At 57.3% G+C, this 27,288-nt stretch overlaps 2 protein-coding genes across 51 annotated transcripts; both read left to right on the forward strand.

Moving 5' to 3' along the window:
• The first annotated feature begins 3,756 nt into the window (after positions 1-3,756).
• ADAM33 (ADAM metallopeptidase domain 33) lies at positions 3,757-18,059 on the forward strand. 50 transcript variants are annotated; one of them, XR_013399758.1, is made up of 22 exons: positions 3,757-4,099; positions 6,420-6,499; positions 8,863-8,939; positions 10,899-10,977; positions 11,154-11,230; positions 11,310-11,499; positions 11,720-11,785; positions 11,867-11,938; positions 12,089-12,255; positions 12,342-12,426; positions 12,505-12,647; positions 13,141-13,321; positions 13,416-13,505; positions 13,718-13,913; positions 14,062-14,170; positions 14,268-14,466; positions 14,551-14,628; positions 14,704-14,812; positions 14,896-15,147; positions 16,417-16,508; positions 16,676-16,748; positions 17,605-18,059. XR_013399758.1 is itself a non-coding variant. In XM_077951304.1 (22 exons), the coding sequence occupies exons 1-21, from the start codon at positions 4,003-4,005 to the stop codon at positions 16,738-16,740; spliced, it is 2,400 nt and encodes a 799-aa protein (XP_077807430.1). In that variant the 5' UTR covers positions 3,757-4,002; the 3' UTR covers positions 16,741-16,748; positions 17,055-18,059. The 50 variants fall into 50 exon arrangements, 46 of the variants coding, with proteins under 46 accessions (XP_077807430.1, XP_077807429.1, XP_077807428.1 ...); XR_013399759.1 differs by having other exon boundaries at positions 13,144-13,321; XM_077951304.1 differs by having other exon boundaries at positions 14,896-15,043; positions 17,055-18,059.
• Positions 18,060-23,654: 5,595 nt separating this feature from the next.
• Positions 23,655-26,267, forward strand: GFRA4 (GDNF family receptor alpha 4). Its single transcript, XM_077949059.1, has 8 exons — positions 23,655-23,696; positions 23,910-23,957; positions 24,063-24,163; positions 24,205-24,600; positions 24,679-24,788; positions 24,883-25,017; positions 25,250-25,341; positions 25,525-26,267. The coding sequence occupies exons 1-8, from the start codon at positions 23,655-23,657 to the stop codon at positions 25,603-25,605; spliced, it is 1,005 nt and encodes a 334-aa protein (XP_077805185.1). The 3' UTR covers positions 25,606-26,267.
• The last annotated feature ends 1,021 nt before the right edge of the window (positions 26,268-27,288 follow it).

Below are 27,288 nucleotides of genomic sequence, written 5' to 3' on the forward strand. Positions count from 1 at the left end.
GAGGGCTGGAATCAGAGTGCCTCCCTCAGACATCCTGTTCTGCATCACCCCTTGGGAGGAGTCATGTTTACAGATGGTGGGTGTCACCCATGCCAAGTACTTCGAAGGGTTAACGCTCACTGGTTTGCCTGTTTCCCAGGACACTTCCCGATGCTCCTCTGGAGGGTGAGGCCAACAAGCTAGTGGAGAAGTCATCTTTCCCAAGTGCTGCTGGGCACGCCCGGAGCTGCTCAGTGCATCCTAGGGTCCCTCTTCCTCAGCTTTGGTTTGATGGCCTCATCTCCTCCCCTGCAACCTCAAAATGTAAAGAAACCCTTGCTCAGAGACTTCGGCAGAAAATTCCTCTGACCCGCACTTGGACACAGCTCATCCGGGTTTGGGAGGTGTCAACTGTGTAAGGAAGACTCTGATCCGCATGTGGCTCTTCGACTGTGTCCCCTCCACAGTCAGTTATTAGCACTGACTGTGCTAGGAAGTGAGTAACACACATATTCCCAGACCACATGGAGCTCAGGAGCTTGGGGAGACAGACAGGGAAGTAGACGACTACAGTGCCTTGTGAAACGTGTTGCAGGGAGAAGTGTCATTCAGGGGATGCTAACCTGGCTTTGGGTAAGGGACAGCCTCTGAATGACAGAACATTAAAGCCATGGCCTGCAGTTTAAGTAGGAGTTGGCCAGTTCGAGGTAAGAATACCAGTAAGCAAGGTCGCCAGAGTAGCTCCTAGAGCTGCCTTCTCTACCTGACATCCACACTGAAGCCAGCCCCTCTGTGTTCAACCTTGCTTTACTGAAGAGGTGTCGCTGAGGGGCTGCTCTGGGGGGCTGCTCTGCTTTCCTGCCCCAACTTCTTCTGAGCTCGAGTCACCTCCATATTGGTGCTCCTGGTTCTCAGGCCTTTGGACTCAAACTGAATCACACCACTGGCTTTCCTGGTTCTCCAGCTTGCAGATGGCAGATCCTGGAACTTTTTGGCCTCCATAATCACGTGAGCCAATTGCTATAATAAATATTTCTCTTTCCCTCTTTCTTCCTCTCTCTCTCCGTGTAAATATAGCTCCAATTATAAGAGCCCCAAACTGGAAAATAACCCTATGTTGCACTGGTGAGTAGAGAAACTGTGGTTCCCTCCAACCACGGAACACTATTCAGCAATACGAAGGAACAAACTATTGATATGCAAAGTAGTGTAAATGAATCTCATAAACATCGGAAAGAGGGAAGGAAGCCAGACACAGAAGAGTACATGCCACATGATTCCATTTATATGAGATTCTAGAACAGGCAAAACTTATCTATAGACAGAGAACAACAGACCAGTGGTTGTCTGGGGTTGGGAGTGGGGAAGTTTGGTTGCAAGGGCACAGGGCTCTTTCTGCCGGTGAGGGAATGTGTCTGCATTACAGTGATGCTTATGCAGGTATATACACTTATCAAAATTCATCTTACTGGCCACTTAAAATAAGTGCATTTTATTGTGTGTAAATTATACCTTAATGAAGTTGATTTGAAAATCCAAAGTAGTAATAATAAGTAATAATCTCATAGCTGGGCAGGTGAGGTGACTCACTCCTGTAATTCCAATGATTTGAGAAGCTGAGGCAGGAGGATCACTTAAGCTCAGGAGTTCTTTTTTATTTTTATTTTTTGAGACGGAGTTTCACTCATGTTGCCCAGGCTGGGGTGCAATGGCACTATCTCCGCTCACTGCAACCTCCACCTTCTGAGTTCAAGCCTCCCGAGTAGCTGGAACTACAGGCGCTCACCACCATGCCTAACTAATTTTTGTATTTTTAGTAGTGATGGAGTTTCACCATGTTGGCCAGGCTGGTCTTGAACTCCTGAGCTCAAGTGATCCGCCCGCCTCGGCCTCCCAAAGTGCTGGGATTACAGGCAAGAGTCACTGTGCCTGGCCAAGACCCGGAGTTTGAGATCAGCCTGGGAAACAAAGTGAGACCCCCTCTCTACAGAAAAACTAAAAATTTTAGCTGGGCCTGGTGCTGTGTTCCTGTAGTTCCAGCTACTCAGGAGGCTGAGGTGGGAGGATTCCTTGAGCCCAGGATTTAAGGCTGCAGTGAGGCATGATCAGGCCACTGCCCTGTAGCGTGAGTGACAGAGTGAGATCCTGTCTCTAAATAATACTCATAAGAACAACAAGAGCCCTCTAAATGCACTGATATCTAAGATGTATTAAGTGACCAAAAAAAAAAAAAAATCAATGTGCAGAAAAATGTTAATAAGAGAAAAAATATGTCTGTATTGTCTTTAGTATACATAAAAATAATCTAAAAGCCTATGAAAGAAACTAATCATATTGGTTTCCTGCTGGGGAGGAGGGCTGAGAACACGAAGACTTTCCCTATGCTTTCTGTATCTTTTGATTTTGAGACATACGAACGTAGGTTTCTCTCACTGCTCGAACTAATCAAATCACTACATTCCAAATTCTCAAAAACAAATAGATTTGCTTAAAAGTAGGCTGCATGCCGTGTCTCATGCCTGTAATCCCAGCACTTTGGGAGGCCGAAGCAGGCAGATCACCTGAGATCAGGGGTTTGAGACCAGCTTGACCAACGTGGAGAAACCCCGTCTCTACTAAAAATACAAAATTAGCGGGGCGTGGTGGCACATGCCTGTAATCCCAGCTACTTGGGAGGCTGAGGCAGAAGAGCCACTTGAACCCGGGAGGTGGAGGTTGCAGTGAGCCGAGATTGTGCCATTGCACTCCAGCCTGGGTAACAAGAGAGAAACTGTCACAGAAAAAAAAAAAAAAAAATTGCTTAAAAGTTAACATCTTGGGCGGGCGCAGTGGCTCACGCCTGTAATCCCAGCACTTTGGGAGGCCAGGGCAGGCGGATCACAAGGTCAGGAGATCAAGACCATCCTGGCTAACAGGGTGAATCCCCGTCTCTACTAAAAATACAAAAAAATTAGCTGGGGGTGGTGGTGGCGGGCGTCTGTAGTCCCAGCTACTGGGGAGGCTGAGACAGGAGAATGGTGTGAATTCGGGAGGTGGAGCTTTCAGTGAGCAGGAGAATCGCTTGGACCAGGGAGTCAGAGATTGCAGTGAGCCGAGATCGTGCCACTGCACTCCAGCCTGGCGGCAGAGGGAGACTCTGTCCCAAAAAAAAAAAAGTTAACATTTCATCCAAATTTATGCCCAGTAGGAAAACAAAACTTTAAAACATGAAACAGGTGTTACTGAGGCCAAAAGGGTCTCCAAGGTCTGGGAGTCTGTAGCTTTATACAATTCTGCCATCTGGCCACCGCCAGGGACAAAGGGTTGTCTCTGTCCGCTGCACCGCCTTTGCCCAGCAATGAAGCCCCCAAGACCTCCGTCTCTACTGGCTCCCTCCTCCCCGGGGTCAGCGACTGGTGGCCACTGTGGTTCGGAGACAGCAACACTGACAACCGCAGCCAGTGGCCTGGACGTTCGTATCCCTAGGGGCACCCAGCGCAGGTGGATGACCCGACTCAACCTCCACCAGATTCTCCTCGGGGCAGGACAGGTAGCGAGGAGGGGACCGAGATTGGCCCCAGGAGACCACGGAAGATCGCGCTTCTAGGGCCGACTTCAGCAGCGACAGGCGGCCTTTGCCCATCGCCCCACCCTACCACGCCGTGGTCCTCAAAGAACCTTCCCGGCGGTTCTCTACTCCTCTCAGGAGTAGAGGCCCTTTGAGACCGACGGAGAGGGACGGCTCAGGCCGGTCATCCGAGGCCGCACGGATTCCCTTCTCCGCCCAGCTCCACCCCTCGAGGGGCGGCGGTCCCGGAGTGGCGTCCTGGCTCCCCCAGGGCGCACGCCGTCGGGGCCCCAGGCCAGGCTCCGAGCGGGGTTGGCGGGGAGGGGAGGAGGGAGCGAGGGCGGGCGGTAGCGGGTGGGGGCGGGAAGGTCCGAAGGCGGCGGCCTGGGGCTGCATGGGACGTGGGTCGGCCGCGATCCAGACCAGGCGGAGCCGGAGCTGCGAGCCACAGCCTAGAGGCCGAGGAGCTCACAGCTATGGGCTGGAGACCCGGGAGAGCTCGGGGGTCCCCGTTCCTGCTGCTGCTACTGCTCCTGCTGCTCTGGCCAGTGCCTGGCGCCGGGGTGCTTCCAGGTGAGGACCCGGGCGGGGTGCGCCCTGAGGGGCAGGCGAGGCGAGGTGGTGGTGGTGGAGGGGATGGGTTCTGCTCAGAGCCCGGGTGAGCGCGCGGAGGGTCTCTCAGCCCCGGGACCACACGGCCAGTAGGTCAGGGCGTGGGGACGGTTTGGGGGCGTCTCCGTGGGACCTGCCCAGGGACGCACAAGTGTACTTGGGCTGGCCTGGGCCAGGACTTGCCCACACTGCCCGGCTGCCACTCTGCTGGCAAAGCGGAGGGCATGGCCCCCTCCCCCTCGGGGGCAGCCCAGCCCCCAGCCCGTAGCTCCCTCTGCCTGGATTCTCGCTCTCACAACCTCCCAACCCCCATCCGCCGGCCACCGTGTGACCAGCTCCTGCACCTCCACCCTTTAGGATTCAGCGGGGCTCCATCCTCCAGGAAGCCCCCATGCCCAAGAGTCCCCCAGAGTCCCTGTTTTGCTCTCAGGGTGCGGAACCAGCTGTGGCCTCCGCCCTGCTCACCCCTCGTCCCTCCTCCCAGGGCGGCAGGGCAGTGTGTATGTTGTTTATATTGTTGCCTTGTTTGGTGAGATAGAGAAGGGCCTTTCCAGACAGAAGGTGCCTGTTTAGTTGTGCTCTGGGAAGACGGCAGCACTGTCTCCTGGGGGTACTCCCTCCAAACAAAGATGTTAAGATGGGACTGGTAACAACCTCTGCAAGCGGGTGGGAGGATTAGCCAGTCCTGCACAGCAAGTGCCTGGCCGAGGACAGGGGGGGCAACCAGGGAGGAGGCATGCAGGGCTGGGCTGGGCTGTGCAGCCTGGGCCATGGCTTCCACAGCACTGTGTGGGGACCAAACAGGTACAGGGGTCTGCTCTGTTCTGGCCCCAGGGGAGGGTTCTAGGTGGTCCACTGCTCCCTCCCCTCTGAGCCCTATCCTGGGGCCAGGGGAAGCGACAGGACCCCTGGGAGAGGGGGGCTTTATGTGCCCAATACCAACCTGGCTCCCTCGGGGTCCACTCCCATCCACCCGGTCACTGGAGCTCCAGCTCTGCCCCTCTCTCCCTCATTGGGGTCAGGGTGCCCGTGGCCAGCATGTGCGTGCAAGGCCATGTGGAGAGCACCCATACCCACACTGCACCCACACACCGTGCCTGAGCCCACCCTACCTCCTCCCCAAACCCTTAGAGGCCTAGGAGCAGCAAAGCTTGGTTCTCTACTCTCAGTTAAGTGCTCTCTGGGCTGAGAGACCTCCTTTCTTTCCCCTCCCCCAGATCCACTCAGAGCCCTCCCTGCACTGGCCCCTCTAGCCTCCTTTCCAAGGTGGCAGACTCCTCTTGGTCCCCATTTGCCTGATGGCAACTCACTCATCCAATCAAGGAGGGCTTCTTGGAGGAAGGGTCTTTGCTGCTTGGAGTCTGGGAGAGAAGGTGGAGGAGAAAAAAGAAGTTAGGGTGGCCTACCAGGAGCTGAGTCACTTCCACAGGCAGCCATCAGCCCAGCAGGACTGAGGCCAGGGCTGCATGGGGGCGGGGGTTGTCCGTTCTGGGAGCTGGGACTGGGTACCTGGGGAAGGAGGGCTGCTGCAGGCTCTGCGTGCCTGGGGCCTGTCTCCTGCAGGGTGGGCCTGTGGGAGTGGTTGGGGCTGGTGGGGGGCTGGGAGCCTTCCAGGGGAGCATTCCAGGCGCCCTCTGAGTAATGTTTGGATCTGGGATTCCTCCTAGAGCCCCCTTAGGCACATCCTGCCAGGGAGAACCAAGGCCCCGGTCCGGAAGCCTCCCCTCACCTTGAAGAGATGAGGAGGGGCCTTCTGGGCCAGGGTACAAAATCCCTGCCTGAGGATGGAGTCCCCGAGGAAGCTCCGGGCAAGGTGGGCCTCGCAAGGCCACATCTGGCTGTTGTTTTTCTCAGATGATGGGGCTGCACAGGCGTCCTCTCTTCATAGATCTCTCACCCTGAAAGCATCTGCTGCCCATCTAAAAATACCCGAGGCTGCCTCCCTCTTCCCTTCCCCTTTGCACTGGCGGCCTTGGCCTCTTCCTTGTGATCACCGACCCCAAGCCTGCCCATCCACCAAAGGTCAGGGGACTCCCGCGTCCCCAGCTGAGCTGTCCTTTCCCAGCCTTCTTTTCCTCCTCCTTGGTAGCTCCTCAGATCCAAGGATGCCCATGGGTGTCCCTCCTTCTCTAGGCTGAGCCCACGCATGTTGAAGATGGAGTCTGCCCCGAAAGGCCTCCAGTGCCTCCCTGGGGATGTCCTCTAACCCCCTCCCTCTGCTTTGTCCCATGCCCCTGTGTTCCTCAGGTCCCCCTCACCCTGTGCTCTGTCTTCTCTCCAGGACATATCCCTGGGCAGTCAGTCACCCCCTACTGGGTCCTGGATGGACGACCCTGGCGCACTGTCAGCCTGGAGGAGCCGGTCAGTGCCATGTCACCTCGTCCTCCACAGGGGCCCTGAAACTCCCATCCCTTTTATCTCCCCCACATTACAGCTTCCAGTTTTGCTGGGGTCCCCAGAACCACCAAGTCACTGCTCCTGTAGGCCTCTCCCTGCCGAGTGGGCAGAAGAGGGCACTGGGGATTGGACATCTAGGTCTCGTGAGTCCGTACACGTGGAAGTCATTTCAGCTTTCTCCGCCCCACCTCCCCCTTTCCCTCCCTCCCTGGATGATCTGGGCCACCCCCACCCCCACCAGGCAGAAATGGGTCCAGGGTTTGTGGGGCCTGAAGCTTTTCAGGAGCCTGAAAAACAAAAAAAAAGCACTAAAAAGAAAACCTTTTGCAAAGTTGACCAGAACATGTGACCCTGTGGACACACTGCTGTCCCTCTCAGGGCCCCACCACTGAGGGCCTGAACCTTCAGCCTCACTGGCTCCTGTGGAATCCACTTCTGGTGGGGGGGGGGCAGTGGTCACTCTCCTGGTGTTCCCCCAGATGTGAGACCACCCCATGTGCTTCTGCAGGATGCTGTGCCCCAGCCTCCTCCCAATCCCGCCCTTCACAAGCTTCCAGAATAACCATGCCCCATCTGTTTGTGCCGTAATATCTGTGCTACAAACTAAGAGGCCAGTACCCTTGATATGCCCATTTTACAGATGGGCAAAGGGAATCCCAGAAAGGTTGGGGAAATTGTCCATGGTCACACAGCTCTTTAGGCTGGGAGCCTGAGACCCACTAAGGTCTGAACGATTTTAAACCATTGGCTACACCCCTGCCCCCCTTAGGCCCCCCCTAGAGAGCCCTCTTTGTTTGGAATTTTCAGCCCTACTGTCCAAACCAAGCAAGAGGGAAGGCAGGGGAGCATTACCATGAAGGCTGGGAGGCCCCCAGAGACCCAGCAGCTCCCAACCCAGGGCCCTCACTGGGATCCCCTAGGTCCATAAGGCCCCCCTTGCACTGGTCAAGCACAGCACAGGCCTGAGCTTTGAGATTGCCCTCCCCATCCCCGGGAGGGGAAGGCTGGGCACACGCTGGGGTCACTCTGCCTCTGGGCCTCCCTGTCTGTCTGGCCTGGGCTGTGACCAAGAGGGGAGCTCCAAAGGGGCCCTGCTCCCCATAACTGTGGGTCTTTGCCCCCAGGAAGCCTGCCAAGATGGTACAGAAGACAGAGTAGAGGTTGGGTATCCCCTCCAATAGGCAGGAAACACTCACATTTCAAGAAGGGGGGTATATATCGAGGGGCAGGGTACCAGGAGGGCAAGAGTAAAGACAGCAGGGGCTGCAGAGGAACCGGGACCTCGAGTATGGCCTTCCATCTGGGCCACTGCCTTTCTCCCAATGCAAACCTTTCCCCAATAAAGCAAGTGACATTCCAGCCACATGAGCTCATGCCGGAGGCCTTGTGGGGCCTGTGGCCAGGGAGGCAAGGGCTATCTGCTCCCCACTTGCAAAGGAAGAACTCCCTCCAAAGACTCTGAGACCCTTGGACAGGGCCCCAGCCCAGTGCATTTTTGGAGAAAAGGAGTCGGGGGTTAAACATTCTGAAGGCACAGCAGCCTCCCAGGAAGCTCCTGGGCCGGCTCCAACTCTGGGCCCCCAGCCAGGCTGAGTGGACAAGGGGGAAGTGGGGTGTTCCCACAGGGTGGGAGATGCCAAGAGGGTGGGGGAAGGAGAGAGGGCTGGCTGGCCAAGCCAGCCTCTTGACACCTAGCTGAGAGCCAGTGTGCTCTCTTGGCTGGAATGGCGTCCATGTTTACTTCTTGGGTCCAGTGAAGCAGGTGTCGGAGCAGGAGGGACAGAGAGTGCTGGAGGCCCAGGAAAACTTTGGAAGAGGGAGCAGTTTGCCAAAATTGGAAGTGGAGGAGTAAAGTTTGAATTCTATAGGGAATGAGCAGCAGCTCATTTGGAAACAAGCCTCCGGTAGCAGAGGCTGTGAGGAGGCCCTGGCCATGGCTACCCGGTGCCCCCACAATGTCCTCAGCACCCCTCTGTCTTCCCCTGCTTTTGATACCCCTTCTGGGCATGAAAGAAGAGGGCGGGCCAGGCGAGGGGCACTTTTCTGGGACCTCTGGTCTCTAGGGAGGATATCAGCATGCCTGGCAGGAGGCGCCAATGCCTTTCCAAGTGGCTGTTGTCAGGACAGCAAACATTCTGAGCTTGGGAACATCTTTGTATGTTCTCACCTCCTCCACACCCTCCATAGTATGTGGGGGGTCCTGCTGACCCCCCAGCCCACGTTCTCCTCAAGAACTTCCTCCCCAGCCAGCTGCACAGGCCACCTGCTCTCTGACAGGCAGGAGGTCTGGAGGCCACTGTCTCAGCCCCACACTCTTTCTTGCCCAGGTCTTGAAGCCAGACATGGGGCTGGTGGCCCTGGAGGCTGAAGGCCAGGAGCTCCTGCTTGAGCTGGAGAAGAACCAGTGAGTGCCAGGCTGGGGTAGGGCTGGGAGGAGGGGGTCAGTGTTGTGGGGCAGGGACTGACACGGATCTGTGCGGGTGGCTGGATGGGCAGAGGACCCCAGAGAGGGTGCAGATGACAGGGAGAGTCACGCAGGCCTGTGGCTGGCCCCCTGGAAGCTGAAGAGGACTGCTGAGGCTGTCAGCCCGGCTGTGGGGCACATCCACCCTCCCAACCCCAGGAGCGGCTTGTCAGCTCCTTGTTGGAGATGAGTGAGCACCATCTAGTGGACAGGTGCAAGATATGCTGAGTCTAAAGAAATCCTAGAGGGATCCCAAACATGAGCCGGCACTCCCGGTTAAGTGAAGGGCAGGGACAAAGATGCGGTGGCTTTGGGAGGCCAAGGCGGGCGGCTCACCTGAGGTCAGGAGTTTGAGACCAGCCTGGCCAAAATGGTGAAACCCCGTCTCTACTAAAAATACAAAAAATTAACTGGGCGTGGTGGCAGCACCTGTAATCCCAGCTACTTAGGGGACTGAGACAGGAGAATTGCTTGAACCCAGGAGGCAGAGGTTGTGGTGAGCCAAGATCACACCACTGCACACTCTGGCTTAGGCAGAGTGAGCCTCTGTCTCAAAAAAAGAAAAAAAAGAAAAGAAAAGAAAAGAAAAAAGAAGAAGATGCAGTGGCTACACTTGGGGGCTTCCAGTCTGACCTGCCTGGAAGGTCTCTATCTACAGGGACGGGAGCAGGGGGAATGAATCTGGGGAGTCCCAGGAGGGCCAGATCACAGAAAAGGCCATTTTAGTGCTCAGTGTCCTGGACCATCCAGAGCCAAAGATTTTGAGCTGGAGAAGGGACAGGCAGACCTGTACTCAGGAAGGTGCCTTGGGCTGGGTGGGGTGGGTGTCCCAGTTGGAACACAGGCTCTTAAAACCACCCAGACTATATTATCAATATATATTACCTACTGAGTGCTTGTTTGACTGCAGGCACTGTTCTGAGCACTTGACATGTACTTTATTCTCCCTCGTGGAGTTGGATGAACTGGGAACAAACTCTAGTTCCACTATGCCCAACCATATTTTCCCTGGGGCCAACGTCCCTACCATTTCAATGGAGTGGTCACATCACCTACCTCCTAGGGTGGCGGGTGTGTGTGGAGCGAGGGTGGGGGGCAGAGCTGGGGCAGGTAGTGGAATGCCTGGGAGGTGGGAAGCAGCCATCATTAGGGGGTGGTCTGGAGGTAATGAGGCCAAAGTGAGGTTGGGGTAAAGGATTTTCTTTAAAGAAGAGATATTGACTTATGATTGATCCATCCACGTGGGAAAGATCCTGTTGAGATGGAGCCTGAAAATGAAATCATTACCGGAGTGGGGTGTGGAGAATGCAGGGAGGGCGGAAGCAGCGTGGGCAGGTGGGGGTTCTGTTTTCTCTAGAGGCAGTGGGTGAGCTTCAGTCACTGAAGAACAGATGGGAGGTATGTGGGGTCTGGAAGTCTGAGGAAAATATTTCAAGGATCTAGGGTAGGTGGGGGCAAGAGGGTTGACCAGATGCCCAAAAAAGGAGGGCAGCAGGCAGGGGAACCTGGGGAGGTTGCTGCATTTCCCTAACTCCAAGTCCCATTCCTCGGCAGTGTCTCCTGACTCCTCCCCTCCTGACCTGTGGATCCTGCTGCCTGCTGCAGGTCCCCTGGGAACCACAAACTCTTCCTCTATTCCCATTCCTCCTCCCTGGCATCCTCCCTGGCACTTCCCATACTCACACCTCCCACAACAAAACCATCACCAAGGCTCCTTCCTCTAGCCCCAAGAGTTTCTGATCTTAACAAGTCACCATTGCTCCTGTCCCTTCCCTAAGACACACTGAGTGCCTCACTCATAAAGCTGCTCCATTAGCATTTAGGAAGGAAGGCTGGGAGACATCCTGGAGGCAGCAGGAAGAAGCCAAATTCAATGCTCCCTGTAACACCCCCTCTCAGCAGGCTGCTGGCCCCAGGATACATAGAAACCCACTACGCCCCAGATGGGCGGCCAGTGGTGCTGGCCCCCAACCACAAGGTGAGATGTTTCCATGGGCTCTGGGATGCACCCCCAGAGGTACCCCCCACCATTCCTACCCCTCCACCTCCTTGCATTCTTAAGGGGAGGTTGGAGCCAGCCCCTGCCACACCCTCCCTCTTGCCCCTCTTGCTCCAGCCCTGGCTGAGATGTGGGGCTGGCCCCTTCCTCCCTAGGATCATTGCCACTACCAAGGGCGAGTAAGGGGCTTCCCCAACTCCTGGGTAGTCCTCTGCACCTGCTCTGGGATGAGGTGAGCTCTGGGAGAGGAGGCTGGGCCTGGGATGGGGAAAGAGCTCCCTCACACCCACTCCTACCCCTCTGCACCCTAGTGGCCTGATCACCCTCAGCAGCAATGCCAGCTATTATCTGCGTCCCTGGCCGCCCCGGGGCTCCAAGGACTTCTCAACCCACAAGATCTTCCGGATGGAGCAGCTGTTCACCTGGAAAGGAGCCTGTGGCCATAGAGATCCTGGGGACAAAGCGGGCATGGCCAGCCTTCCTGGGGCTCCCCAGAGCAGGGTCAGGGGCATCCAGGGGATGGGAGTGGGAATGCTGTATCTATAGCTCTCCAAATCAGAAGAGACAGGAATTCACAGGCCTTAAGTCCCAGTATTTTTACTGGAGTCTGAAGAAACAAAGTTCCAGCAAACATGTTAAATTTCTTTCTGGGAGCTGGGGTTGGTGGTCAGGATTCAAGCCCAGCAGCTTCCACTCAGGGACCCCATTTGCCCCTCCGCAGGACAGGCGAGAAGCGCGCAGGACCGGGAGGTACCTGGAACTGTACATTGTGGCAGACCACACCCTGGTGAGGAGACCCCAGGGGTTGGCGGGGTCTGGGATGGGGCCAGCTCAGCACCTCAAGCCACCAGGATTTCTGCCTTCCCAGTTCTTGACCCAGCAGCGAAACTTGAACCACACCAAACAGCGTCTCCTGGAAGTCGCCAACTACGTGGACCAGGTTGGGGGCGGGGGGAGAGTGGTGATGCGGGTGGCGGCGGCAGGACAGGCAGGTGCTAGTGGGGTGTGGGGAAGAGGAAGGGCGCCCCCATGAAGGAGCAGCGGCGCCGTGGGGCGCCCTGTCCTGGCTTCAGCCCCGCTTCGCCCTCAGCTTCTCAGGACTCTGGACATTCAGGTGGTGCTGACCGGTCTGGAAGTGTGGACCGAGCGGGACCGCAGCCGCGTCACGCAGGACGCCAACGCCACGCTCTGGGCCTTCCTGCAGTGGCGACGGAGGCTGTGGGCGCAGCGGCCCCACGACTCCACGCAGCTGCTCACGTGGGTGCCTCTGACCCGGACGCGGGTCCTGGGCGGGGCGGCCTCACCTCCCGGCCCCGCCCGGTCACTCCGCGCTCCGCCCCCAGGGGCCGCGCCTTCCAGGGCGCCACAGTGGGCCTGGCGCCCGTCGAGGGCATGTGCCGCGCCGAGAGCTCGGGAGGCGTGAGCACGGTGAGCCCCGCGGGCGGGGGCGAGGGGAGACACGGTAGGCTCTACGGCCGCAGTGACCGCCCTCCCACGGTCCCCCAGGACCATTCGGAGCTCCCCATTGGCGCCGCAGCCACCATGGCCCATGAGATTGGCCACAGCCTCGGCCTCAGCCACGACCCCGACGGCTGCTGCGTGGAGGCTGCGGCCGAGTCCGGAGGCTGCGTCATGGCTGCGGCCACCGGGTACGCGCATGGTGGGTCGGGGCCGCGGCGGGGCGGCTAGTCCTGGGGACTTCCTCCGCTGCGTTTCTTTGGTCGTCCCTCAGTTTCCTCTTCTGTAGAATGGGGATAATGATCATAGTGTCCGCTTCAGGGTGGTTTATGAGGCTTAAAGGGAAGAAGCTCAGGCAAAGTGGATTCTCAACGGTATGAAGATAATTTTCCGAGTAACCTGGCGAGGTTACTCCTACACCAGGAGGCGCACCGCCGGGTCGCGATTCCACCTTGGGTCCCGGGCTGCCCACTCTTGGGGCCACACCGTCCTCCGTCCCGCTCGCTGTGTGACTTTGCGCGGGTCACTTCCCCTCTCTGGGCTCTGCCTCTAGAGGATTCGAGCCTCCCATCACTCAGGCGTGTCTGCGCATCTGGTGGCTGTAGCCAAGCCCAGGGATGGGGATCGGAGAAGCGCGGGGGTTGGAGGACTGTCTCTCCACTTTCAATGCCCTCCCCGTGCCAGTAGGCACCCGTTCCCGCGCGTGTTCAGCGCCTGCAGCCGCCGCCAGCTGCGTGCCTTCTTCCGCAAGGGGGGCGGCGCGTGCCTCTCCAATGCCCCGGACTCCGGACTCCCAGTGCTGCCGGCGCGCTGCGGGAACGGCTTTGTGGAGGCGGGCGAGGAGTGTGACTGCGGCTCTGGCCAGGTTAAGTCGGCTCGCCCGACCCCCACTCGCCCTCTCGGCCCAGGTCTGGGGCGCTGCGCCCTCACCTGGTCCCTTCTTGCCTTTCTGGTCCCAGGAGTGCCGCGACCTCTGCTGCTTTGCTCACAACTGCTCGCTGCGCCCGGGGGCCCAGTGCGCCCACGGGGACTGCTGCGCGCACTGCCTGGTGAGGGCATGGAAGGGTCAGGGTGAGGGTTTCGGGCCGCTTGGGAGCCGGTTTGTTGGCCTTAGTTAATTGGTGCCCTCAGGTTCCCCCGTTGGGTGCTGGTGCTGGCGTGGGTCGGCCTGGCTCCCCCAGCTCCGAGCCACGCTCTCGACGTGGACTTCTCACTGCCCACGGCCTCTCTCTGCCCTCCCCACTACCCTTCACCTGCGTAGCTGAAGCCGGCTGGAGCGCTGTGCCGCCAGGCCATGGGCGACTGTGACCTCCCTGAGTTCTGCACGGGCATCTCCTCCCACTGTCCCCCAGACGTTTACCTACTGGACGGCTCACCCTGTGCCAGGGGCAGTGGCTACTGCTGGGATGGCGCATGTCCCACGCTGGAGCAGCAGTGCCAGCAGCTCTGGGGGCCTGGTGAGAGGACAGGAGAACCCTTGCACCCTGTTCCCCATCCTCTGGTGGGGCCAGTTTTCTACTGTGGGGAAGATGGGCAGGGGAAACTGAGGCCCGCTGAGCGCGGCCCCTCTCCGAGCTGCCCCCAGCCTGGCCCATTCTTCCTCAGGCTCCCATCCAGCCCCCGAGGCCTGTTTCCAGGTGGTGAACTCTGCGGGAGATGCCCACGGGAACTGCGGCCAGGACAGCAAGGGCCACTTCCTGCCCTGTGCAGGGAGGTAGGGAGTGGAGCTGAGTGGAGGGAGCAGAAGCTATGGAGTGGGTTTGGGGAAGGGGGGTACTGCAGCTGTCGACTCCCCTCTGCTTCCTCCCCAGGGATGTCCTGTGTGGGAAGCTACAGTGCCAGGGCGGAAAGCCCAGCCTGCTCACACCGCACATGGTGCCAGTGGACTCCACCGTTCACCTAGATGGCCATGAAGTGACCTGTCGGGGAGTGTTGGCACTCCCTGGTGCCCAGCTGGACCTGCTTGGCCTGGGCATGGTAGAACCAGGCACCCAGTGTGGACCTAGAATGGTGAGCTCTGCCCACCCGACCCTTCCTTGCCACTTGAATTGTGCAGGCCAGTGTCCCGCTCACTGCCTGGTGCACCGCCCGTAGGTGTGCCAGAGTAGGCGCTGCGAGAACACCGCCTTCCAGGAGCTGCATCGCTGCCTGACTGCCTGCCACAGCCATGGGGTGAGAGCCCGAGGAGTCGGGGTGACCTTGGGGTTCTAATCCCACGTGACCCTCCTTCCCTTCTCTTCTCTGCAGGTTTGCAATAGCAACCATAACTGCCACTGTGCTCCAGGCTGGGCTCCACCCTTCTGTGACAACCCAGGCTTTGGTGGCAGCACGGACAGTGGCCCTGTGCAGCCTGAAAGTACACCAGTGGGGGGCATGTGGGCAGGAGCTGGGGTGGTGCACCTGCTCAGGACTCAGTCCCCCTTCCCCCGATCCCCGCAGACCGTGACACCTTCCTGCTGGCCATGCTCCTCAGCGTCCTGCTGCCTCTGCTCCCAGGGGCTGGCCTGGCCTGGTGTTGCTACCGACTCCCAGGAGCCCATCTGCAGCGATGCAGCTGGGGCTGCAGGAGGGACCCTGCGTGCAGTGGGTAGGCTCCAAGTGCCTGCTTCCTGAGCCTACTCCTGCGGTTCACCTCCTCAAAGCTCTGCTGGGGCTGCAGGAGTTGGAGCAGGCCCTCAGCCTTGCCCCCAGGTGCAGAGAGCAGCCCCAGAGGCTGTGGAAAGAAGTAGCTTTGAACAGGAGGTTCCAGTGGCCTCCCAGTCAAGCAAGGGGGTGGATCCCTGCCCCACCACCAGCACCGCAAGGCATGGCCCTCCACCTCCCAGTACAGCTCCTCTTGTTCACGCTCCTGCTTCTCCCACCAGCTGAATGCCTCACCCTTGACTTCGCCCTGTTTTCCCCTGGCTCAGATTGCAGTCCCTGTACCATGCTGCCCCTGGAGGCCTGTCTAGCCTCTGTCTCACGAGTTTTCAGCCCTTTGCCACTTCCTCTGCCTAAATCGCCTCTGTCACCCCCTTGAAGTTCCCAAATGCTGGGCCCAGCACATCTTTTCACTCCATACCACTGGTCAGCTGCAGCACTGGCTGCCCCTGTGCCAAGGCCCTGCCCTAAAACAGTTCTCTGGGACCTGGGACCTGGGTGGTGGTGGAGAGGGGAGTCACATAATACTAAGCATGGCTGTCCTAGGACTCACCCTGCACCAGGGCCCTAGGCAGGGCAGGCACTCTGTGGCCATGTCTGACATAGCCTGATCTTTGGAGTGCTCCAGGCAAACCAAGGGAGATGGCAGGATTTGGGCCAGAGATGGGGGCAGAGGGCATAACAGGGGCAGGGCACCACCTGGGCCCCAGGTAGCAGCTAAGAGGACCCTGACACAGTGAGTCATGATTGAGGGTGTGTGGGCAGAGGAGCAAGGTGGCCAGAGCCTGGTGTGTCAGCATGGAGGGGGCGCTGCAGAGGGCGGCGGCTGCTTCTCATCCCCAGGCGGGGGGAGTCTTAGGGCAGGGGAGAGTGTTTTGAAGGAACATCACAGGAAATGACAAGGCCCTGGGAGATGGGATGGGGACAGGCAAAGATGGCTTGGAATCATCAAGGGCAGCAGGGTACCCAGGGGCAAGGAGAGCAGACATAGCTGCCGAAGGGGCGGACGCCCAGGGTTCTTTGGAAGCTGAACGATGCCAACATTCAGAGAGTGCCAGGCTGCTGGGTGGTGCCAGAGCCTGGAGGAAATGTTAGGACTAGAGAGAGGAGGTGCCAGCCGAGGGCATGAGGCTCAAGTGGAGCCTGGATCCCAAGGCTTCCCTGAAGAGGGAGCAGGAAGGGAGCTGAGCGGGTGACTTGGAGCAGACAGGTGCCCCCAAGAAACTCAGTAAGCGCAGAACTGGACACCATGCTGTGGGGAGGCAATAACCCACTCAGGGTCACTGTGCCAACCTCCTGGACTCTTGTCACATTGCTCAGGCCCAAGGATGGCCCACACAGGGACCACCCCCTGGGCGGCGTTCACCCCATGGAGTTGGGACCCACAGCCACTGGACAGCCCTGGGCCCTGGGTGAGTGAGGCACCAGGGGGAGGAGGAGAGGGAAGGGAGGGGCTCATGCCTCCTGCCTCCTTCCAGGTGGGCAGCACCCAGTCACCTTGAGTCCACTGTGGCCCCCCCAGCCCCAGGGTCTCCTGCTGACCATATTCACAGCATTCACCCTCCACCATTGCTCCCAGGCCCCGAGAACTCTCATGAGCCCAGCAGCCACCCTGAGAAGCCTGTGGCCCGCAGTCCCGCCTGACCCCCAAGGTAGGCAGGGACCCGGATTCAAAGCCTCCCCCTCTCATCACCCACCCTCCCACCTCTCCCACCCCTCAGCTCGCTGCTCCCTAATCAGGTTTCTGGGCTCAGGTTATTATGGAAATGAGTTTATGACCTCTTGGAGAAGCTGTTATCATGGAGACCAGGATGGTGGAAGCCCCTGAGCTGGGGAGGGAGAAGCTGTGGCTTTTCCTGGATCATTGGTCCTCACTGAGTGAGGATGGGCTCCCTGTCACACAGCTTGCAGCCTGGGGCCCCGGTCCTTAGGGGACAACATATTCTCCTCGTTCTCAGCAGATCAAGTCCAGATGCCAAGATCCTGCCTCTGGTGAGAGGTAGCTCCTGAAATGAACAGATTTAAAGACAGGTGGCCACTGACAGCCACTCCAGGAACTTGAACTCCAGGGGCAGAGCTAGTGAATCACTGGACCTCCAGCACCTTCAGGCAGCTTGGAAGTTTCTTCCCCGAGTGGAGCTTCAACCCACCCACTCCAGGAACCCAGAGCCACATTAGAAGCTCCTGAGGGCAAGGGGACACTGCTGGGCACACTCTCCAGCTCAATAATCCATCAGTCCCAGAAGCAAAGGTCACACAGCCCCTGACCTCCCTCACCAGTGGAGGCTGGGTAGTGCTGGCCACCTGAAAAGGGCTCTGTCCTGGGAGCCTGGTGCGTCTCCTACATGCAATTTCCACAGACCCAGCTCTGTGGAGGGCATGACTGCTGGCCAGAAGCTAGAGGTCCTGGGGCCCTATCATTTGACTGAGTTCCCACTGCCCCTGCAAACAAGCATAATTTTGGAGAACCTTCCTTCCTGTTTCTTCCCACCTTGTCTTGTCCCCTAGGTGGTTCCTCAGCCTCCACCAACAATCCCAGTGCTGCACCTGAAGTTCTGGAGCTCAGAGTCTGACAGCCTCTCCCCCATTCTGTGTATGGGAGAGGACAGAGGGAACCATTTAAGAAAAGATACCAAAGTAGAAGTCAGAAGAAAGACACGTTGGCTAAGCATGGTGGCTCATGCCTATAATCCCAGAACTTTGGGAGGCCGGGGTAGGAGGATCACTAGAGACCAGGAGGTCCACACCAGCTGGGACAACATAGCAAGACTCTGTATCTACAAAAAAAATTTAACATTAACTGGGCATGGTGGTGTGTACCTGTAGGCCTCACTGCTCAGGAGGCTGAAGCAGGAGGATCACTTGAGCCTGAGTTCAACACTGCAGTGAGCTATGATGACACCACTGCACTCCAGCCTGGGTGACAGAGCAAGACCCTGTCTCTAAAATAAATTTTAAAAAGATATATTGCACTTGGACCTTGGTTAGTCTTTTCTATATGTAAATTCAACCCTACGGGGTGCCCTGAGGACCCCACAGGGTGGTGGCTAGCAGGGTGGTGGCTGGCAGGCCAAGCCTAGACGGCAGCCAGGGTCTCAGGCATGTGTCTGGGCACAGGACGGTGTTGCCTAGTTTGAACACTCTCTTTGCTCTGTCGCTCCTGCCTCCCTTGGGTGTTCACATTCTCCCATTGCTTCATGCAAGAGCTGCTGAGTGGCCTATATCAGCCAGCTTTTGCCGCATTAACAAAACCATCCCAAAACTGAGTGTGGGGAGGCAACCTCAGCTCAGGCTCCACTCCACAAGTCCAAGGGGCCAGGTGAGAGTGCTCTCTAAAGCCCCCTCCTGCCTCAGTTGTAGTTGCGAAATTTTAATTTATGAAGGTGACAAAATGATGACACAGAGGCCAATGCTGTTGAAAGAAGTTATTACTCAGTTTCCCACCCTGCAGGGCCACAGTGGGGACGCACTAGGTTTGGTCCAGGGACAGAATCAGGAGCCAGTGGAAGGCACAGGCCACAGCCCTCAGTGCTGTTTCCACTGGGAAGCCAAGGGGCCGGGGGAAGAGGGTAGGATTGGCATTTTGAATCATTCTGGTAGGCTTTGGGGCGTGGGGTTGGGCCTAGTTGTCTGGGTCGGTACCTGGCGCTGAGCTGGTTTAAGACAGGGGAAATACTGGCCTAGTACATGAGAGTTCCTTGAAGGGGGTGGTTGGTGTATGGACTCAAGACTGGTCGGTTTGCATATGAAAGGCATGAGTTGTTTCTGATCCCCAAGAATCAAGCAGTTTCTGTCCAGCCAACAAGTCCCCACCCCAAGATGTTAAACCATCATGAAATAGAGAATCTAAGGCCAGGCATGGTGGCTCACGCCTGTAATCCCAGCACTTTGGGAGGCCAAGGCGGGTGGATCATTTGAGGTCAGGGGTTCAAGACCAGCCTGGCCAATGTGGTGAAACCCCATCTCTACTAAAAATACAAAACTTAGCCTGTTGTGGTGGCACGTGCCTATAATCCCAGCTACTTGGGAGGCTGAGGCAGGAGAATCGCTTGAACATGGGAGGTAGAGGTTGCAGTGAGCTGAGATCGCGCCACTGCACTCCAGCCTGGGAGACAAAAACAAGACTCCGTCTCAAAAAAAAAAAAAAGAATCTAAAAAAACATGTTAATATACCTCCCCCGCTCTTACCCTTCAGGAGGGGATGTCTGGACCCCACGGCACTCCAGTTACAAGGGACCCTAGGGGAGGCCAACTCTGCCCTCTTGGCTATTCCCTAAGCACCCCCTCCACCCCTTCCCCATTCAGAGGCGAACCCTGGGGAGGCCAAGTGGGAAGGAAAGAGGGCTGTGGGAAGGGAGGTCCCAGTCTGGGGCAGAGGCCTGTCTGGAGCCCGAGATCACCTGGCTGTGCTGGAGAACTGGAAAACAGAAGCTCAGCGGAAAGGAGCTGGCATGGGGCCAACAGCAGAAAAGCAGGAGGGACGCAGAAGTGACTGGGAAGCAGGAGGGCAGGTATGGACCCTGAGGCTGAGCAGGGGGTGCTGAGGGGCAGAGTGGACATCGAGCTGGGGGCAGTGAGTGAGCCCAGCTCAGCTGTGACGCCCTCTCTTGGTCACCCAACTACCAGCTGCTTGGGCTGCCCCGGGAGGGACTGGGCTTCCTCTGACACTCTGTGCGGCCATCTGTCACGCCTTCTTCTCTCCCGCCCCCTCCCTTGACTTGTGGCACCCACAGACAGGTGGGAGAGTGCACCTGCCCTGTGTGGTCAGAGCTTGGTCTTGAGTTTCCTTCCCTCATCCCTTTTTCCTGCCACACGCCAGAACACAAGAGGATGTGTCAGAGGCCTGTGAACTAGAGCAACTCCATCTTGAATAGAGGCTGAGTAAAATAAGGCTGAGACCTACTGGGCTGCGTTTCCAGACAGTTACAGCATTCTACATCACAGGATGAGACAGGAGGTCAGCACAAGATACAGGTCATAAAGACCTTGCTGATAAAACAGTTTGCAATAGGCCGGGCGCAGTGGCTCATGCCTGTAATCCCAACATTTAGGGAGGCTGAGGTGGGTGGATCACTTGAGATCAGGTGTTTGAGACCAGCCTGGCCAACAAGGTGAAACCTTATCTCTACTAAAAGTACAAAAACTAGCCAGGCATGGTGATGTGCGCTTGTAGTCCCAGCTACTTGGGAGGCTGAGGCAGGAGAATCGCTTGAACCCAGGAGGCGGAGGTTGCAGTGAGCTGAGATCGTGTCACTGCATTCCAGCCTGGAACGAGACTCTGTCTCAAAAAACAAAACAAAGAAACAAAAAAACCAGGTTGCAGTAAAGAAGCTGGCTAAAACCCACCCAAACCAAGATGGCGAGGAGAGTGACCTCTGGTCGCCCCCACTGCTACAACTCCCACCAGCGCCATGACAGGTTACAGATGCCATGGCAGTATCAGGAAGTTACCCTGTATGGTCTAAAAAGGGGAGACAAGAACAATCCACCCCTGTTTAGCATATAATCAAGAAATAATCATAAAAATGGGCAACCAGCAGCCCTCAGGGCTGCTCTGTCTATGGAGCCATTCTTCTATTCTTTTACTTTCCTAATAAACTTGCTTTCACTTTACGGACTGATTTCGAACTCTTTCTTGCAGGAGATCCAAGCACTCTCTCCGGGAGTCTGAATCTGGACCCCTTTCTGGTAACATGTTGTAGAGTGAAGCACAACCACTGCAGGGGCATCTTGGTTTACATTTTGCTTCAGTGGCCGTGGTTAGCACAGTAGAAAGCACATCAGAGTCCTCCGATTCATAAAAAAAATTAGGAAGTGAACCACCAAAAACCACAGACAGATGTACTGAGACAGGATACGTAGTCAAGAAAGTGACCACATTCTAGGTGCGCAGCAGCAACTGTGGTGACCGTACAATCAAGCCTCAGCATTGGCACTGCAATTGAGCTCATTCAAGCAAAGCTATCTTCAGCAGGGACTCCCCCCTGCAGAGAGCAAGCGCATTTTTATTTTACTTGTCCTCAAACAGATCCTTTGCTCATTATAATAGTAAGAAACACACCCTTGTGTGGAGATTTAAGATGCTAATGAGGCCGAGCACAGTTGCTCATGTCTGTAATTCCAGCACTTTGGGAGGCTGAGGTGGGCGGATCACTTGAGGTTAGAAATTCTAGACCAGCCTGGCCAACATGGTGAAACCTCATCTCTACAGGTGGCAGGCACCTGTATCCCCAGCTACTCGGGAGGCTGAGGCAGAATAATTGCTTGAACCCAGGAGGTGGAGGTTGCAGTGAGCCAAGATTGTGCCACTGCACTCCAGCCTGAGTGACAGAGCAAGACATCTCAAAAAAAAAAAAAAAAAAAGGCAAGACAAATAATGGGGGGCTTTTTTGGTCACTTTAAAAATCTCAGTATTGAGACTTTATTTGAGACAGGGCCTTACTCTGTTGCTCAGGTTGGATGAGATTTTTAACCTCAATATTTACTTATAGAATAACTTTTTGGTTAGTCAAAACAACACTGTGTCTCATTTTGATCAGAATAAAACATCAGACAACTCAAGAGAAACATTCTACAAAATAACTGGCCAGGATTCTTCAAAAGCGTCAAGGGTAAAGATAAGGAAAGATGAAGGAACTCCCAGACTGAAGAGACTAAGGAGGCAACTGTGACATGGGATCCTAGAATGGATCTTGGAACAGAAAAAGGACATTAGTGGAAAAATGAGAAATGCAAAATGGTCTACAGTTTTGTTAATAGGATTGTACAAAGGTTAGTTTCCTAGCTGTAATGATCGGACTATGATTAAGTAAGATGTACCATTAGAGGAAGCTGGGTAAAGGGTGTAAGGAAAATGCTTACATTTTCCAACTTCTCTGCAAGTCTAAAATCAGTCAACAATAAGAAGTTTAAAATAGGCCAGGCATGGTGGCTCACACCTGTCACCCTAGCACTTTGAGAGGCCAAGGTGGGAGGATCGTTTGAGCCCAGGAGTTCGAGACCAGCCTGGGCAATAGGGTGAGACCCCAACTCTATTCAAAAAAAAATTTTAAGTTTAAAATAAAATTATATTAAAAAGGAAAAGAAAAATGCTGTTTCATAGTGTTCCTAATTTAGCATGGGAGGGACCAGGTCTCCCTGGGTGGTTGTCTGTGTGTTGCTGGGTGTGCGTGGTGGGGCTAGTGTGTTGGGGTCCATCTAGGCACATTCAGGTGCGGAATCCCGTGGCTCCCAGGTTTACTTGAAGGTGCAGCCTGGGGTGGAGACTTAATGAGGGCGGGGAGTTGTCGCAGCAAAGGCTCCTCCCAGGGGTATCAGCGCAGACAGCTGGGTTCTCACTGTGCTCCTGCTCCAGAGGCGGTAGGAAGGTGGCGCCTATCAGACTAGGGCTCTGCCAGCCATCCTTCTCTGTTCAAGGTCCAGCATGGTCTGCTGCCTGGGGCTTGTGCTGCTGCTGCTGTTACTGGGTGAGCACCCCTGTCTTCCTCTGGACTCCGAACCCTGGCTTCTCTGTCCCTGCTCCTCAGTGACAAGGTGGGAGGGCAAGAGATTCCAGAAAAAGCTGAGCCACAAGAAGGGTTGCCAGCGAGAGGCCTGTGCTCAGGGCTTGGGGACACCTGGCAATAGACCCCACTATGTGCCGAGCACCTCGCCTCCCAGCCCAGTCAAGCCACCACCGCCACCCCCGTCCCGAGTCCAGCCTTGGCACCCCTGCCCCAGGAACTTTTGCCTATTGTCTGCCGTCTCCCAACTCTCTCACCCTCCCCTCAGCCTCAGCCCTCCTACTCATTGCACAGATTCCTTGCTGTGAATCTTCGGTGTTGTTCATCTGTTGTTCCACCTTCTTGGACTGCTCCTTCTCTGCGTGGATGTCGCGGAGGGAGGGGTCACTTTACTGAGTGTAGTGTGAAAAGTGGAATCTGGTAAAGGTTTAAGGCGGAGATTTTGCAGCTGAGATGAGCTGCTGTAAGGGTGGAGACGGGGTAAGGGTGTTCTGGGCAAGGGTGACAGGTAAGCAACAGGCAGAGGTGGGTCCAAACCCTTAGGCCACACGAGGTGCTGGTGTGTGCAGCCAAGACCCGGGGATGTGCCTGGCAAGGCTGTGAGAGAAGAGCAAAGTGTGCCCTTTGAGGAGGAGAGGAAGGGAGACCCCGCTGCCGTCTATCCCCTCTACTCAGGGACCATTCTAAGCCCTCGACCTATGTTCATCCTTCCTGCAGAGGCCAGTGCTGAAGTCACAGCAGGAATCACTCTCACCACGCGGTCCAATCCACGGCCTGAAAGACACGGCCATTGCCAGAGAGGCACCCTGCTCCCAGCCTTGGGGTGTGAGACCACCCCCTAACCCCTGTGCACAAACACACAGGGAGATGGAGGAGGGGCCAGGCTGTGCACATCCACTCAGGCTGGGCACCAGAAAGGCTTCTAGTCTGAATGAGGTGCTCCAGACTGGAGAACTTGTGAAGGCTGGGGGGGATTCGATTAGCCTGGTTTTGGTGACTGAAGTTCTGGGAAGGGGCTGCCAAGTCCCAACTTACAGTTACCCTGGATGGCGCAGGATGACCTCGACTCAAGGGAGCATCAGGAAGGAGGAGCACGAGGTCAGGAAAGAGGGAGAAACAGAAACCAATAGACCCACCCAAAGCGTCTCCATGGTGGGGGATAAGGGACGAGGTGGAGGGGTAGAAGAGGAAAGGTATGGCGTCCCAGCCTGTCATTAAGAGACTAGGAGCAGCCACTGTCTTCTATGCCATCTCTGGTTTTAAAGTCTCCATTGGCCAGATCCCCAGAAAGCCTCATTGTTCCCCCGTCAGGTAGTGCCCGTGAGTGTGGGAGGAGCCCCTGGACCCGTCTTTGGACCTGTGAGGCCGTTCTGGGAATGGTGGTGATGCCTGGGAAGGAGGGGCCTAAGCTTCTGGGGAAGGCCTCAGCCTTGATGCTCCCTCTTCATTCCTGACGTGTTGCAGGGCCCTCCAGAGCCCGCCGCTGCCCATCCCCACGATGGAGAGCCTATCAATGCCAGTCGGCCCCGCTTCTGGGCCACACTCTGTGCCTTCTCAGGTTTTCAGTGTCCCCCACCTTCCAGGGGCGTGGACGGGCTGGGTGAAGTGTGCACGCGGGGCGCACGGAGACCTGCAGCCTGCCCGCTCCTTTCCCAGGGTCGGTGAGCTCGGCCGGAGGGAACCGATGTGTGGACGCGGCCGAAGCCTGCACGGCGGACGCGCAGTGCCAGCGGCTGCGCTCGGAGTACGTGGCGCAGTGCCTGAGCCGGGCCGCGCAGGGGGGCTGTCCCCGCGCCCGCTGCCGCCGCGCCCTGCGCCGCTTCTTCGCCCGCGGGCCGCCCGCGCTCACCCACGCACTGCTCTTCTGCCCGTGCGCGGGCTCTGCGTGCGCCGAGCGCCGGCGACAGACCTTCGTGCCCTCCTGCGCCTTTTCGGGACCCGGCCCAGCGCCGCCCTCCTGCCTTGAGCCCTTGAACTTCTGCGAGCGCAGCCGGGTCTGCAGGTGCGCGCGGGCGGAGGCGGGGCAGTGACAAGGGTGGGGCGGAGCCTCTCTCCCGCTCACCGCCCTCCCGCCGCGCAGGCCGCGCCTCCTGGCCTTTCAGGCCTCATGCACTCCCGCGCCCAGCGCCCCCGACGGCTGCCTGCGGGACCAGCGCGCCCGCTGCCTGCGCGCCTACGCGGGCCTCGTGGGTACGCGCGGCTGCGATCTGGGCGTGGGCGGGGGCTCTCCAGGGGATATCTCCGCCTGGGTGGGCCGATGACCTCGCCCTCGGGGTCCCCGCAGGCACCGCCGTCACCCCCAACTACGTGGACAACGTGAGCGCGCGCGTGGCGCCCTGGTGCGACTGCGGAGCCAGCGGGAACCGGCGTGAGGACTGCGAAGCCTTCCGCGGGCTCTTTACAAGGAACCGCTGCTTGGGTGAGGGGCCCGGGCGGGGTTGGAGGGGGCCGGGAGCCATTTTAGAGGGGAGAATGGAAGACTGTACAGTTAAGTCACTCTGTCACAACTGTCCTTATTGTTATTCCTCACCACGCACCTTCCGTCCCAAGGAGCCAGTCTTTGCAGCAGTAGTTCTCTCATTTTGTCCCCTGTGCTGGGCCCTGTGCTAGGGTTTCCCAGCCAAGCCCACCCTGGACCCCTCCCTTCATAGATGGTGCCATTCAGGCCTTTGCCAGAGGGTGGCCCCCGGTCCTGCTGGACCAGCTGAACCCCCAGGGGGACCCGGAGCACAGCCTCCTGCAGGTAGGTGCAGGGAGCGGAGGGTGAGCTGGCACCTACCCCACTGTCACCTTCCCCACTGTTACCTTCATACCTTTCCGTGTCGAGTGGACCTGGGTGGAGGCATGAAGGGCTTGGGGTCGGGGTGCAGGCAGAGGGCAGAGCCAGGCTTTTGCCTCAAGTCTGCACTTGGCTCCCACCCCCAAGGTGTCCTCCGCAGTCAGGGCCCTGGAGGGACGCTCTCTGCTCTCCATACTTCCTGTCCTGGCTCTCCCGGCCCTGCTCTGACTAGGACAGCGACCTTGGACAGCACAGCTAGCTACCGCATCCTGCCTGCCTGGGCTGCCTCTCTGGCCTGCTGGCCCCTTGAAAAGGGACTGCCTTACCCCCCAAGCCGGCCCTGGTGCTCTCACCCCGCTGCCCTTTGTAGGTCTGGATACCCTGTGTGCCATCCCCTGGGGTGAGGGATGTAGGCTGGGGCCTGACTGCAAAGCCCCCGGTCTCCCTGTCAGGAGGTATCTTGGTTGTAGCTCCCTTTATCCACAGACCTTGAGACCACTGGCGTCTCTCACAAGGTTGGGTCAGGAGAGGGTCACTTTTGTAGCTGAGACCTCCCTGGAGCCCCAGATCTCCTAGAGAAGGTCAGAGACCATTCAAAAATCCCAGAATTCTAGGAAGTTATATCAGCCTCCCAAGCAGATAACCCCTTAAGGAATCCATCGGACAAGACCCCTTCTAACACTGCATCCTCCCAGCTGGGCATTACCCACCATTGTAGCCACCTGTGCACCATGGCCATGCTGGCAGTCTTCCCTGTTCCCCATATGCTGCTTGATGGGCCCCACCGTGTGCCCTGCCTGGCATTGGCCCTGTGGCCATCTTCCCCCTGGTTTCCTGCAGCTGTAGGAATAACACGCAGTGCTTATTAAACCTATGTGTGCTGAGACTGACCTTGCTTTTATGTGATCTGTGTCCTGGAGCCTGGGGACCAGGGTCTGCCGCTGGATGTATCCCTGCTGGCCTGTGTGACCTCCAGTGGCCTCAGAACCTTTCTGGGCCCCATCACCTCACCTAAGGAAGCTGAAAGGAATCAGCTCTCAGCTCCTCATGGCAGGGATTTTCATTGCTTTTGTCTCTTCTTTCCTTCTCCCCTCAGATAATGAAACTGCATTTCCCAGCCTCCCTTGCAGCTGGGGGTGGCTGTGTCACACACACTGCCCAATGTGGACCCAGCAGATACTAAGAGCATTGGTTTTTTTGGTCTGTTTGTTTTTGAGACAGGGTCTCACTCTGTCACCAGGTGGGAGTGCAGTGGCGTGATCACAGTCCACTGCAGCCTTGAACCTCTAGGGTGAAGCGATCCTCCCGCCTCCTGCCTGCCTCCTTCTTCCTCCAAAGCATGGAGACTCCTGATGAGGAAAGGGTTCCTGTGTCTCTAGCGGCTCCTTCTCAGTCTGCTTGAGGTTTGGCAGGAGGTTGAAGTGGAGATTGTGGGGGCCTTGCTCAGAGACCTCTCTGGGCGAGTGCAGCGCATCCCTCAGCCGCTGGGAATGGTGGCTGGTAACACAGCTCAGAGCTGCCCCCTTCTGTAGGGAATTGCACTCCCAGAAATGCCTGTCGCTTTTACTCTGCTCCCAGAGGCAACTGCAGCCAGTGACTGCCTCAAGGGACAATGCCGTGTGCTGTTCCTGCTCCAGAGCCCCTGTGGGGTCAAGCTGAGGCTAGACTCCAGCTGGGACCCCCACCTGGCTCAGCTCCTGCCCCTGCCCTACTCCTACTACTCTCCTCACTGGCAGGTTCCCCCAAAAGGTATTCCCTCCATAAACCATGGCATTTGAGAACTCCTGTCTTGAGCTTGGCTTCTAGAGATCCTGACCTAAGACACAGGGATTAGGTACAGACCACACCAAAACTCAGGTCTGGAACTGTCCTGATTGGAAAAAGAGCCACCAGCTCTGAGATCGGGTGTGG

The sequence above is a fragment of the Macaca mulatta genome, chromosome 10, assembly GCF_049350105.2.
Source record: "Macaca mulatta isolate MMU2019108-1 chromosome 10, T2T-MMU8v2.0, whole genome shotgun sequence".
Taxonomy (NCBI): domain Eukaryota; kingdom Metazoa; phylum Chordata; class Mammalia; order Primates; family Cercopithecidae; genus Macaca; species Macaca mulatta.

Excerpts from the sequence above, each read along its gene's own strand:
- ADAM33 (XM_077951274.1), top strand. The coding sequence starts at position 4,003 with ATGGGCTGGAGACCCGGGAGAGCTCGGGGGTCCCCGTTCCTGCTGCTG. Across the intron at positions 11,939-12,088 it reads TCGCCAACTACGTGGACCAG|CTTCTCAGGACTCTGGACAT; the intron begins GTTGGGGGCGGG and ends CTTCGCCCTCAG. Across the intron at positions 12,648-13,140 it reads GTCATGGCTGCGGCCACCGG|TAGGCACCCGTTCCCGCGCG; the intron begins GTACGCGCATGG and ends TCCCCGTGCCAG.
- GFRA4 (XM_077949059.1), top strand. The coding sequence starts at position 23,655 with ATGACCTCGACTCAAGGGAGCATCAGGAAGGAGGAGCACGAG. Across the intron at positions 24,164-24,204 it reads TGTGCCTTCTCAGGTTTTCA|TGTGCACGCGGGGCGCACGG; the intron begins GTGTCCCCCACC and ends GGCTGGGTGAAG. Across the intron at positions 25,018-25,249 it reads TACAAGGAACCGCTGCTTGG|ATGGTGCCATTCAGGCCTTT; the intron begins GTGAGGGGCCCG and ends CTCCCTTCATAG.